Source organism: Helobdella robusta (assembly GCF_000326865.2).
Source record: "Helobdella robusta unplaced genomic scaffold HELROscaffold_19, whole genome shotgun sequence".
Lineage (NCBI taxonomy): Eukaryota > Metazoa > Annelida > Clitellata > Rhynchobdellida > Glossiphoniidae > Helobdella > Helobdella robusta.
This window is the reverse complement of record NW_008704034.1, coordinates 148,081-161,567: the sequence shown is the minus strand read 5'-3', so window position 1 is coordinate 161,567 and position 13,487 is coordinate 148,081. Positions and strand designations below refer to the sequence as shown.

The following is a 13,487-nucleotide window of genomic DNA, read 5'->3' as shown; positions in this document are numbered from 1 at the left end:
TACTGCGACAAAACATGCTACAATTTTCATCTTCTATGTTAACTCCACTAAATGCTAACATGCTTCATGACAGAATTTTCTAAGCATCCATTCCCGATAATTTGAAATGTTGTAACTGCTGCAATTAAATTTGGTAGCAATTAATTTTTATTTCCACAGCGGATCCTTCTTTTAAAGGCATCATTATGTTGTCACTTTTACTACATCAGCCAATGAATTAGTTTTATTTTAGGATGTTTTTATTTTCTCCAATACCACAGACAGCGTTAATAATAACTTTGACAACATTCCAACTTTTGCTAACTAAACATGTACAAATTTTTTAAACTTTGCATTGAAACGTAATTACCTTACGCTTAAAAATTTATTTAAATAAAAACGCGTTACACATTTTCTAATAATAATAATATTAATAATTAATTAATTAATTAATTAATAATAATAAATAATAATAATGACGATGATGATGCCTCACCACTAATAAAATGACAACACCGTTCCAACTACTACATCATCAAATCCAATTTCGGTAAAATGATCTAAACTTCAAAGTGCAACCATACAAATCGTTCATCATCTTTGTCATCATTCACATCATCATTACGTCATTTTATCCTTGCAGTTGTAAAAATCCTGGTCTTCATCATCATTGCATCATCATCTTCCATACAATTGTCATCATCGTTATCACCGGTAACATCATCAACAACAACAACAACACATCCATTAACATTATTTCTAGACCAGCACCATATTCAGCACTATCATCATCAACATCATCATCATCATTATCATCATCATTATTATTATCTCAATCATCATCAGGATAGTGGCTACAATGATAACATTGAGAGATTTAAACTCCCCGATTCGCATCATGCACCGTACCAAGGGAGGAAAAATATTCAGCCTCACATTAAGGTAACTAAATACGCACCCCCCCCTATCTACCCCCTATCTACCTACCTATCTACTTACCTACGTACCTATCTATCTACCTACCCTACCCCATTTGTTGATATTAACCCTATATATTGATATGTTTACGCCTACACAAATTTACACGTACACACATACATTTACAGGTAAAACCATTCCCATCTGAAATACAAGCACATTCACATACTTATGTACTACAGCTTTATGTACAGCTACGCACGATCATTATACAGATATGCGCGTACCATGTTACCATTCACTTGAGATACGTCTTCAAACAGAGAATCCGATGTTACGCGCGCAGTTTAAAAAAACATTGCACGCCTACCCGCTGCAGAAAAATTGTCAAAACATGACAACGTGATTATATTACGTAAAAACCTGCTAAGGCGCTTCAGTGAGTGTGTGTGTGTGTTACTGCGTGTGTGTGTGTGTGCGCGTGTGTGTAATGTGTGTGTGTGCGTGTGTGAAGAATAAGTATAAGTTTGTGTTTGAGTATAAGTACGTTCCAGTCAGTTGGTTTTTATATGTACTCAAAATAAATTTTATCGACTTACTGACAACAATTGTCTATCAAAATAAATTAAAATCAATCAATCTTCGTTTTGCGTCCAGAGACCCGGTTCCCCAAGGAAATATCAAAATAAATTAAAATATTCCAGAAAATTAATTTTAACATGTTTTATAAAAATTTGATGTTGTATATTCTGATTTTGAATAACTTAACCGCGCAATAAACGAAACATTCCAAGGCTGGTGAGAAGCACGCACCTGAACAACGACAACAACCCTCACAACATGCAGTTAACGCTTGGCTACAACAAAAACATCACCAACTTCAAATACTGACAGTACCATTAAGAAATGTATAAAACGTCAAAATGAATGGAGCTGTCGTCAACTTTTCAATCGCACAAAAAACATTTCATTATTATATAAGCTCAAACAAAACTTACACACATTGAAAATATCTTATACAAAAATTTGGTAACAAAAATCTATCCATAAAAACGAACACACAGACATAAATGGACACACAGACGTAATCAGAATAGCCTGAAAATAACGCAATCCTTATTGCTTTTTAATTTCGCAAATTCATTTCGCAGTTTTCAAGTTTTTCATTTGCAAGGAAAGTGAAAATATTTTCATATTCAACAGGTGCTTATCGTTGCTGGTAACAGTTTGCTACGCGTCGAGCCTCGCTTCGCTGTTAACACAGACTTTCATATCAGCTCAACACTACCAACAAAATTATCATCATCACCATCATCATCAAGAGGAGGAGCAATATCATTACGACAACCAGCATCATCCCACTCACCACCATCATCATCTACCTCACCATCGGCAATATGAGCGACGGGAAAGCATCGAAATTGACCAATCAAAGTTTTCAACGTTTGTGGAAAAATATTTTTTGATGGAGAACAAAACTTTGTTGATTGTTCCATCCAAGAGTATCATGGAACATTTATTTAAGAAACAATTCCAATCACAGTTTTCCACGCCACCACCCAGCTCCCTATATTCCTCCTTCTCACCATCCTCCTCTCATAAACAAAACGATGAAAATGAAAAAGCTTGGGTCAAATTATCTTCATCGAGTAAAATTATTTATTTAGATAAACTGTCAGATGATAATTATTTATTTCAAACACTGAAAACGATACATGGTGGCATAAAGAGCGGCAAGCCTGTCAGCAACTCCCCGCCCAGACTTCTCGAATGGTTCTTCTCGAAATCGGCCGACCTCGAAAATGATGGTAGCAGGAAGGGTGACAGCGTTAATATCATTCTTTTGTGGCACTCCATGGCGGCTGAACATTTCAACAAACAGCAGTTGAGTAAAACTTCAAGCCATCAACCACAACAACAACAACCACCACCACTACAACCACAACATATTGACGACATTGAAGATTCAAACAATGTTCGTCTGGCGTTGAACGAATTAAAATTTCCAGGTCTTAGCATGGATGTGATTTCCTTATCAATGGCTTTCCATTCATCCTTCCCCTTCAAACAATCGTTACATTCCGCTGTTGAAAGCCTCGCAGCCAAAGGAACGTTACAAGAACTGAATAGAAGGTAGGTGCAACTTTTTTGTCCACCGATGAAAATGAAACCAAACATTCATTTTCAAGAAAATGCAAAACAAAAAAAGAGTTTTGTTATTTAAATAAATTATGCTGAAATTGTGAGGTTTGTAAAGTACCGAAAAAATTTTATAAAATTGTGAACTGCAAAAAAACGCTTGGGCAAAGGAAGAAGAAGAAAACAATGGTTTCCACTTAACTGTTAAGCTTTGGAGACAAATGAAAAATTCGTTTCAATTTTTATGATCATTTGTTCGATTTTATTTGCCTGTCCAAATACATCCATTGTGTCTTTTTTTGTATGTCCAATCGTTTATTAACTAATATATTTATTTACATGTTCATAAAGGTATTAATCTTTTCATTCAACTTTCTCTAATAACTTTTTCATTTGTTTGTTCATTCATTCATTCATTCATTCATTCATTCATTCATTCATTCATTCATTCATTCATTCATTCATTCATTCATTCATTCATTCATTCATTCATTCATTCATTCATTCATTCATTCATTCATTCATTCATTCATTCATTCATTCACTCACTCATTCATTCATTCATTCATTCATTCACTCAGTCACATTTTAATTCTTAGTTTATTGAATCGTTTGTCATTTTTTTATTTATCATATATTCAGCCCCTCTTGTTAACAATTCCATAATTTGTTCATTCCACAATTCACCATTGGAACTGAGCAGATGGTCTTCATCAGCTGCACCCAGCCATCCACATCGGGATGATGAAGATGATGACGAAGATGATGTTGGTGATAGTGATGATGACACCAGCGACATGAAAAGTGGTGTTGCCAGTTTCACGATTGGACTCTGCATGTTGCACTGTTTCATTTTGTTGTTGATCGTCCTGTGCAGCTCTCTGCATTACTACAAGATGAAGTTGCGACAGTCACTTCTCGATGAAATGGAAGTAAGTATTACCTAAACATGTAAATGCAAACAGTTCGATGCACAAATTAGTTTATTCATATTTTCATCCACAAACATAAATTTAAGGATAAAAATTTGAAATACAACAAAACGAAAGAAGCCTATTGAACGTTCAGCTATAACAATGGATCGTAAAAACAAAAACCTAACTGTCGATGGTTACGTTTGGTTGGTCGTGAATGTTCTGCTCGCATCAGCGGCTCACAATTGTCGGGCCACACATGAATGGAGCCACGCGCCAGGAATTAACCGCCCGTGAACGATGAATACTTTCAACGCCGATCGGAAAGAAACTATTATTCTTACAACATTTTGTTTACAATTCTTGTTCATACCTGCGCATGTAATCGCATGGGCGTTTCATTCTAAGTTATTTCTTTATGGATGAATGTACATTATGCGCCAGTGTTTAACACACTCATTCTGAGGAATTGAAATGAGATGGCACTGACTTGATAAATAACCAGTCACCCAAAAAGATCTACTTGGAGCAAAAAACACAACATTTTTTTCGCTAATTTGTATCAGGTCATAGGTCACGAAACCATTAATCTTGCGAGCGGTACGGACGAGGCAAAATAAAGCTAAAAAATTTATTCTTTAACCAAAACAAAAAAATGGGTCTTTGTGAGGCCACGATATTTATTTAAAAAATTTATTTCCAATTTGACCCACCAAAAATTCAACTGAAATGGCTTGAAACAGCTGCAAATTTTTGGCAACTTTAACAAATTTAAATGCTTAAATTTAAACGAGTTTGATGACATTGAACACGCAACCTTTGGTAAACAACATCTAACAAATTTATCGACCTCATATGTGAACAAGGCCGGATGACTAGTAACCATCACCTGAATATCATCCGCAAACGCGTGACAGCTGAAACTAAAAGATTTGACTTTAGCTGTCAGTCTTGTACAGTAGGAAGAGAACGGGTGCAAAAACTGAGCTCTGCGGCACTGCCGTTCTTACGTTTGAAACCTCTGATATTAAATTTTTGAATGAAGCCGAGTACGAGAAGTACATACAAAGATTTAATCTATTTGTAGGCAGTATTTGTTATGCCTCGTTACATGTTCTATCTTAATACAAACTGGATAAATTTCTGTTCATAAATGTTTATATTATTTTTTTCAAACGTAAATAAAATTGATCGTTTTTATATTAACAAAACAGTCTGATGATGCTCAAGAATCGTCGTCAGCGGCCGTAAAAAGCTCCAACAACAACGTGGAAGCTCCAATCACTACAGCAACCACAACGACGGCAGCTGAATTCTCGAGAAGTTTGGATTCCCTGCCAACGACCTCAAACTCTGCCGACCAACTCCAACGTATCAGAAATTCAAACTTTTTCGACGATAGAATCGACGAGTTTGATTTTGCCAACAATTATTTTCAGGACAAAGAGGAGCACCAGCTCTTCCAAATGCCTCCTTGCCTCTCCCACCCCTACCATCATCACCATCATTTCCACGATTACCACTCCACACATCCCCATCACTTTGCCACAAACTACTTCGAACGACATCAGTTTCCGAAAGTTGCTTACGACAGCATCGACAGCGAAAGGTCGGATAGTAGAATGCACTTGACGCAGAAACGTCGGCAGTATCGAACAACGCAGCCACATCAATTTCAACAAAAACTACGATTACAGCAACAGCAACAGCAAAGGCAATATCACACGTTGGCCGATCGACGCTCAGAAAATTCGCAGCAACAAAAATCAACTACCTCAACAATTTCTCGACCTCACAAATGCAAAGCGGTCAAGGGAGTTCAATGTCAAGATGACAGCGGCTCAAGGTCATCCTCATTTCCTCTCTGGCGTAGACAGACCAATATTTTTTAGTTTAAATAATTAATTTTCTGTAGGTTTAGAAGCCAAAAATTTTTCTTTTCGTTACGTGACGCATTTTCATTGAAGTTTTTAAAATCGTTTACCATTGAAGACCGTGACCATTTTATACATTTATATTATTTCAGTTTAAACGATATCATGTTTAAAGTATTTTTTCAATTTTTATTTAGATTTACATTAGAAATTTGATTAGAAATAAAACAAATTGACTGGATGAATGAAAAAACAAAATAGTTGTTTTGTTTAAACTTCCCGTGTTACTAATTCACCAAAATGACATTCGTTAAAAATTATGAAATAAGTTATACTTACATTTACTTGAAGCATTTCAACAGACCAAAATAATTAGATTTTCAAACTCATAAGCTTGTGAAATTTACGATGTAATAATATAATTTCGCATATAAGATGTACAAAAGATAAGCAATAACATTTTAAGCAAAAAACACTGCAGTCCTTAAAAATTGTTTTTTCAGTGGGCACGAGGCAAGTGAACAGATCATCAATCACTTTAGTAGAGCAAATATTAAATATTCTCCTATAACAAATTTTCAAAAATTATGGACATTTTTTTATAATTTACGTTGAGCAAAGCTTTCAGTTAAATTGCTGCCAAAAAATTATCCAACATATAATTACGAAAGATGATAGATGGCAGCTAACCACATAATCGAATGGCAAGCTTAATTTTCAACAATATTTTTTAGCTTGCTTGGGTAGATTATTTTGTTTAAACTCTAATGCTTTACGGCTGTAAATAAATTGACATTTATTATATCAGTTGATCAATCGTTTCCGTAAAATCATATAGGTCATTTTGGTACAATTACGAATATGTATGAAGAAAAGTTCAATTTAGCATCAAGTAATATCAAGTTCATAAATTAAGAAATACAAATAAAATTTCAGACATATCAAAGTGTATTAAATTCTTCGTCAGCATAAGAAGCGTCTTATTTAATTTTAAAAGTCCCAAGAGTTGGTGCATCAACAACGTCGTTTGGCTAATCATTCCAGGACTGAACTACACAGGTCGAATAGAAATACTTACTAAATGGTGCGTAGACTGAAATGATAACCTCTGATGTTGACATTTGATCGAAACTGGGCAAATCGTTAGGCGCACCAGGTTGTGAACTATTCGGTAAACTAGAATCAGGTCATTTGGTTCTTTCTAGACCTACAAAATAGAGGAGTGGAAGATCCAAGTTTTTACAATTTTCTGCACTTTTGTCACTCTCATCCAAACTTCTTTAATCTCTTTTGTTGTATTAGTCCCTTCCTATATGGACACCAAACTTGGACCCAAACACCAGCTGAGCGTGAACTAAAGCATTTTAGAAAAAACAAAATCATCATTAGATAGATAGACTATCACGTTTCTTATTAAAAAAATTTCTATCAAACAAAAATGTCTGACTCGGCGCTATACGAAATTATTTGTAAATAATAAATAAAATTGGTATTCTTGATGGAATTTTATGTCAAATTCGGTTACTTATCTATATTTTAAAATATTGTAATTGAATACTTAATTACAACAAAGAATATCAAATACTATTGATGTTTTGAGTATTTGTATTTTGGTGGTGCCGGGTCATGATCGGAACGGAAGCCAATAGAAAGTAATTGATTAACATTAGCAAGAAGATTATCATCCAATGTGAAGTAATTTAAATCGAGTATAGATTAAAATAAATTAATCAAATATTATTAGTCATTCAGTCAGTCAATTAATCTTTTAATCAATAATGGCTTCTAACGGAGAAGAGGGTCGGCTGATCAACGTGCCCAAAATTATGGACGGAACGTGGTTTGCTCTCTCCAAGACGATAGGAAAAACCGTTGTTGCCGAATGTCTGATTTGCCCGAATAAGTTCTTGAGTGCCCACATGGGGTCCACATCCAACCTGCTCAAACACTTGAGGGTTTGCTATTCCTTCATTATATTAACTTAAAATGAAATCATACGTTTTTAAGGACAACTTTTATTTATATTTTTATTTTATAACTTGTATTTTGTAGAAAAAACATAAAGCCGAGTACGAGAAGTACATAGAACAAAGGACCAATCGAAGGCAGTCATCATCAGTAGCAACAAAATCTGCTGAAGATGGTACAGGTACACCCAACACATTAAAAAGGAAAATTTTTATACCTATTTCATCACCACGCGAACCAAAAATGAGAAAAGTTCAAAATGTTATGTCCATTCCCATGTCTTCCATTGATAATTTTGATCACCATCACCAGGTACTTTAAAACTTAACATGAAAAATTTACCAGCTAATTAATTGCATTCTCAAATACTAGTAATCAAGATACAATATACTTCATGAAAAATAATTCCAATACATTTTTATTATTGATAAGTATTTAAATTACATTGTATTTTGAGTTGAAATCATTGAAATTGAAGTACACATTTTTTTAACTTTTACTAATCTTACTATTCTGTACAGTACATAGATGTTTAACCAATTTTTTATTATGAAAATATTTAACACTTAAAAGCTACATTATTTTTATTTGTTCACTTGATTTTTTTATTTTATTTTATATGTATAATAATGAAATGGCAGCATTTTGAATTTTGAAAATTTAGAAACATTTTTTTCTAAATGTTAAATCCAATTCTTGTTTAGAACATCAATTTGTTGTAGTAGTTGTAACAAAGTATTTTGTCTTTATTTTGAATTAGATTTTAACAAGTTACCATAAAGTTTTCACTATTTCCATCTCTCTCTCTCTTTTTATTTCTTTTCTCTCTTTCCATTTTCTACTATTTTTTCATTCATATTATAATTTGTTAACTATTATTAACAATAATATAATCGTTGGTTGTTCAAGTATACATAGTTTCAATGTAGTTTTCAGCAAAATAAGGACATTTAAATTTTAAAATTAAGATTGCTAGCTAGAAGGTTAAAGTATAAATGTCAAGATCTAACTGCAAAATGCAAAACTGGGTTATAAACAAGTAAATCTCTGTATGAACCTATTCTTTCTTGTTATATTTTTACATGTTGCATGCTAATAATAATGAAAAATTAATCTTCTTATGCATGGTGCTCCCATGCACATTGAACTGATATATAAATACCAACTCACATATGCAAATAATTGTGTGTGTGTGTGTGTGTGTGTGTGTGTGTGTGTGTGTGTGTGTGTGTGTGTGTGTGTGTGTGTGTGTGTGTAGTTTTGTTGTAGCATATGTTAAATATCATGTACAGTATATAGAACAATTTTTTTAGTGATTTATTTCATGTTTGATTGTTCATGTTGTATACCTGGATGATATATGCAAGTAGTTGTTGACATTCCCTTCAGTAAATAATACATTTACACACGTGTATCTGTTAGTGTACTGAAAACTTTGCAATAATAATATATAAACACAGTGTATAAATTTTGAGCTTAGAAATAAATTTTTACTTTGTTGTTATTGTTATTAGTTGATCAAGGAAAGATTTGGCAAGATTTGAAATTTTATAGTAAGTAAGCAGTTGTTTTTAAACTGATCAGACTTTGGACAATTGCTCTATCATGCAGGTTCTTTAAATGTTACCCTCTCTACATTCATATCTAGCAACAAAGTGTTTCGTTGATTGAACTGTATGTTTAAGCTGTAGCATAACTAATTTTATTCCTTTTAAATCTTCTGTTTGGTAATTTTTTGGCAATGGTGATTTTCTTTCTACATTCTATAAAATTCATAGAAACCCCGAAAAAATTAGGACGATTACACATTAATTTTCAATTTAATTGTTTTTCTGTTTAAGGGATATATATAATTTTTACAAAATTTTTATTTATTTATACCATTTATGAAAATTTATTAAAAATTTAATTTTCATTTTTAGGACAAGTTTGAAGAAGTTGAAAGTTTAGAATGTTTGTTGAAGAATAACATTCCTCAAGATGATTTGAAAAAAGTTTGGTCATTTCTTTATGGCAGAGAATTAAAGTATGAATTGTTCAAACGAAATTCTAAAGTTGTTTATAACTTCATTAATAAAATTATTTATTTACTGGAAGTTATGTTATTTAATGCTATTTCAAACATTCTGAATTATTTTAAAAGTTTGTAGTGACCATTTTTTTTTACCATAAAACCATACCACTTGAAATCACTAGACAAATAAAATTTGAAGAAAATGTTCTGAGCAAGTGCATATTGATGAATCTTGAACTTGAAGGATTTGAGATCAGAGGCAAGCCAGAACGCATCCGACCTCCAAGAATAACCAGGGTTGGTCTTATTCAGCACAAAATTGTTCTTGAAACCACTGAGCCAATCGATAAACAGGTTATTAGGGTGTAGTTGCTTTTCGAAAGAATTTTAATTTTGATGCATAAATATTATGACCTTGTTGAATTTTTATTTATTATATAATGTTTTAATTATCAAGTTATATAATTTGCACTTTCAAATCAAATCGATTGAATAGATGTTCAATATTACAATAATTTTTGGAGTTTTATTGACTATCATCTGCTTAATTTAAAATCAATTTTCCATGTTTTCAGTTTAATTACTATTTTTTTCTATTTATTTTCTTTCAGTCTGATCTTTCTTTTTAATTTGATTCGATTTTTAAAATTTATTACATTCCCTTTAATTTAATATTTGTTTTTTATTGGATCTGCATTTATATTTGCATCATGCTTATCATTTTTTATGAAACTTTTCTAGTTTAATAACGTTGCAGTCGACGCCGTAATTTTATGGAAAAATAAATGAACTCTCAACAGAGAGATGCAATTATGGAGAGGGTTGGTGAAATTCTTGACGTTGCGGGCCACAACAATGTTAATGTTGTCTGCCTGCAAGAATGCTGGAGTGAGTATTTGCTATTTGCATCAGTTGTTATGACATTTTCAGTATAAAGTAATTTATTATTATCACTGTTACAATTATTTTAACGTGGTAAATCGGCATCAAACTTGTTGAACAGCTTCTCCATTCTTCATGTGCACGAGAGAAAAAGATCCATGGCTGGAGCTTGCAGAGGATGCCCTCACTGGACCCTCAACTAAAATGCTCTCTGAAGTTAGTACTTCTGTCTGCTGATTAGTACTTTTGTACTTTGGTTGGTACTTCTGTACTCTCGTTGGTACTCCTGTACTTTGTCCTGTATGTTAGTACTTCGGTATTTTCGTTGGTACGCCTGTACATTTTTTGGCTGGTACTCTTGTAGCTTTTTATTTACTTTATCTCTATGTTGTCAATAATTTTTTATGGTTTTAAAATTTAAAAAATATTTAGACTAAGTATCAAATTATATTTATGTTTATATCTGACTTTTCATGTAAAAAGTTCGCCAAGACATACAACATGGTTATAATATCTCCAATACTGGAACGTGATGAAATCAACGGAGATCAAATTTTTAATACTGCAGGTTTGTTGGTTGGTTGGTCGGCTGGTTGTTTTGTCGGTTCATAATTTCATTGGCTTATAGTTTCGTTGAATAATGTTTTACTCTGAGTTTAGTTATGGCTGATAGTTGAAAATAATAGCGGCAATTTATTAAATTTCTGCTATTTATTGTCATCTAGTGTTAGTTGATCAGTTTCTAAGTAACTATTTTGTCATTAAGTGTTTGTTTCAATTTCGTAACAATTTTCATGCAGTTGTAATATCAAACACTGGCAAGGTCATTGGCAAGACAAGGAAGAATCACATACCTCGAGTTGGAGATTTCAATGAAGTCTGTTTCATCCAGAACTCTTTCTTTGCCGATATAATTACTTGATAATTATTATTTAACTGCTTGCTTTTTTACAGGCTGTATTAACTACGAACTTACTATTTGATATTGTTAAAGGGATATGAAAAAATGTTTTATATAATGTCTAATTATATTTAGCGAACAAACTAATTGATTGTATGATTCACTCATGATACATGAATTGCAGTCCTCGTATTACATCGAAGGAGACATGGGACATGCTGTCTTCGATACCTGCTATGGTTCGTTGTTCCATTGTTTAAGATAAAATTTTACAACTCGTCCATATTATTATACAGTCAGTACCAGTAATGAGATTACATGAAATTTTAACTTGCAGGCAAGTTAGGAGTGAACATATGCTACGGGAGACACCATCCGCAGAACTGGATGGCCTACGGATTGAATGGAGCTGAAATTGTTTTCAACCCATCTGCTACTGTATCTGGCTTGAGGTGGGTATTAAATCATCGGATTAATTTATTGCTTGACTGATTTGTCCTTTTTTAATTATATGTTCTTTATAAATTAAACGACAGCGAGCCACTGTGGCCCATAGAAGCCAGGAATGCAGCTGTAGCAAACAGTTACTACGCATGCGCCGTCAACAGAGTTGGAACTGTCAGTCCTTATTTCATTCGTTTGTTCTATTTATCATTTGTGCCATTTATTCATCTTACTGTTTTTTTGTACATCACATTACAGCTGTGTAACATTAAATGTAGCCACAGAGTAAAACTTTTGAGTATTGTTTGGTGGAAATAATTGCAGGAGGTCTACCCACACGAGTTCACATCAGGCGACAAGAAACCAGCACACAAGGAGTTTGGGCATTTTTATGGATCGAGTTATGTGGCTGCCCCTGATGGATGCAGGACGCCCGTTGGTTTCCAACTTCATTTCTCATTAATTCATTATTCATTGTTTAGTTGAATTGTAGTTTAGTTGTAGTTTATAATAATTTAAAATTTAAGATTTGATTGAGATGATTGAGAAAATAACTACATTTTGAATGTTAGAATCGTCATTAACAATAAAATTATCACGGTTATGAAGGGCTTGTCAAGATTGAATGACGGCCTTCTTGTGGTTGATTGTGATCTGAACTTGTGTCGTCAAGTGAAGGATAACTGGGGCTTCAGGGTACGTACTAATTCTGTTGTTCTGTTTGGTCTTTGTCCTCTAACAAATTTAATTTTTATTTTTTCATATGTTTTTTCACACGTTATTCATCAGCTTCGTTATTTCAATCTATTTGTACATACGGTGATAGTTTTAAATGCTACCATTTCAATGCTTATATTGGCTTTAAATGTTTCAAAAAAAATACAGTTTAAAATATAACGTGATTAAAGTAAAGATTATTTGTTGTACTCCATCGTTATTTTAGTCTTGTAACAGTTTATAAATTATTAAGGTTAATTATTATTCATAATTTAAAAACAAGCAATACTACAACAAATCAACAATGAATGACCAGATGACCCAACGCCTGCCACTCTATGCCGACCTTCTGACCAGGGCGTCAAGACAAAACTTTGAACCTCAAATTATCCGAGACTTATCAAGAACCGATGAAGACTTCAAGATAGGACTGTGCGATAATGACAACTACAACGATGATACCTCGTCATTTAAATAAATCATCCAATTGTTACGATTTTAATTTGCATTATTATCTGTAGCACATATCGAATTCGTTCTCATTTGCCAAAAAGTATTCTAAGTAAATAATTCTAATTGGTATGCGATAATATGCTAACGATACAGTTCTGATCATTAAAATGTATGTATGCCCTCGCATTGTTCTTGAAATCATTACATTTAAATTTATTTTTTCTTTTAATGAAGTATCACTTGAGAAAATTTTATAAAAAAAAGCGAGAATTTTTTTTTTCAAT

The 13,487-nt window shown here is 32.9% G+C and overlaps 2 protein-coding genes across 2 annotated transcripts; both read left to right on the top strand.

Moving 5' to 3' along the window:
• Positions 1-309: 309 nt before the first annotated feature.
• On the top strand, positions 310-5,842 carry HELRODRAFT_170789 (hypothetical protein; the record flags this gene model as incomplete). The annotated part of the gene is made up of 5 exons (XM_009016622.1): positions 310-341; positions 826-921; positions 2,461-3,030; positions 3,740-3,968; positions 5,165-5,842. 5 exons carry the CDS (start codon positions 310-312, stop codon positions 5,840-5,842), a joined length of 1,605 nt encoding a protein of 534 aa, XP_009014870.1.
• Positions 5,843-7,473: 1,631 nt separating this feature from the next.
• Positions 7,474-13,466, top strand: HELRODRAFT_110857 (hypothetical protein). Its single transcript, XM_009016621.1, has 14 exons — positions 7,474-7,779; positions 7,877-8,104; positions 9,715-9,818; positions 9,989-10,160; positions 10,607-10,694; positions 10,810-10,904; positions 11,172-11,256; positions 11,489-11,565; positions 11,774-11,828; positions 11,927-12,041; positions 12,126-12,207; positions 12,358-12,468; positions 12,643-12,729; positions 13,067-13,466. Exons 1-14 carry the CDS (start codon positions 7,603-7,605, stop codon positions 13,226-13,228), a joined length of 1,638 nt encoding a protein of 545 aa, XP_009014869.1. The 5' UTR covers positions 7,474-7,602; the 3' UTR covers positions 13,229-13,466.
• The last annotated feature ends 21 nt before the right edge of the window (positions 13,467-13,487 follow it).

Bases quoted from the DNA above. Each gene is read 5' to 3' on its own strand.
- HELRODRAFT_110857 (XM_009016621.1), top strand. From the start codon at position 7,603: ATGGCTTCTAACGGAGAAGAGGGTCGGCTGATCAACGTGCCCAAAATT. The intron at 11,257-11,488 runs GTTTGTTGGTTG...ATTTTCATGCAG, and splicing joins TCAAATTTTTAATACTGCAG to TTGTAATATCAAACACTGGC. The intron at 11,566-11,773 runs GTCTGTTTCATC...CATGAATTGCAG, and splicing joins GAGTTGGAGATTTCAATGAA to TCCTCGTATTACATCGAAGG.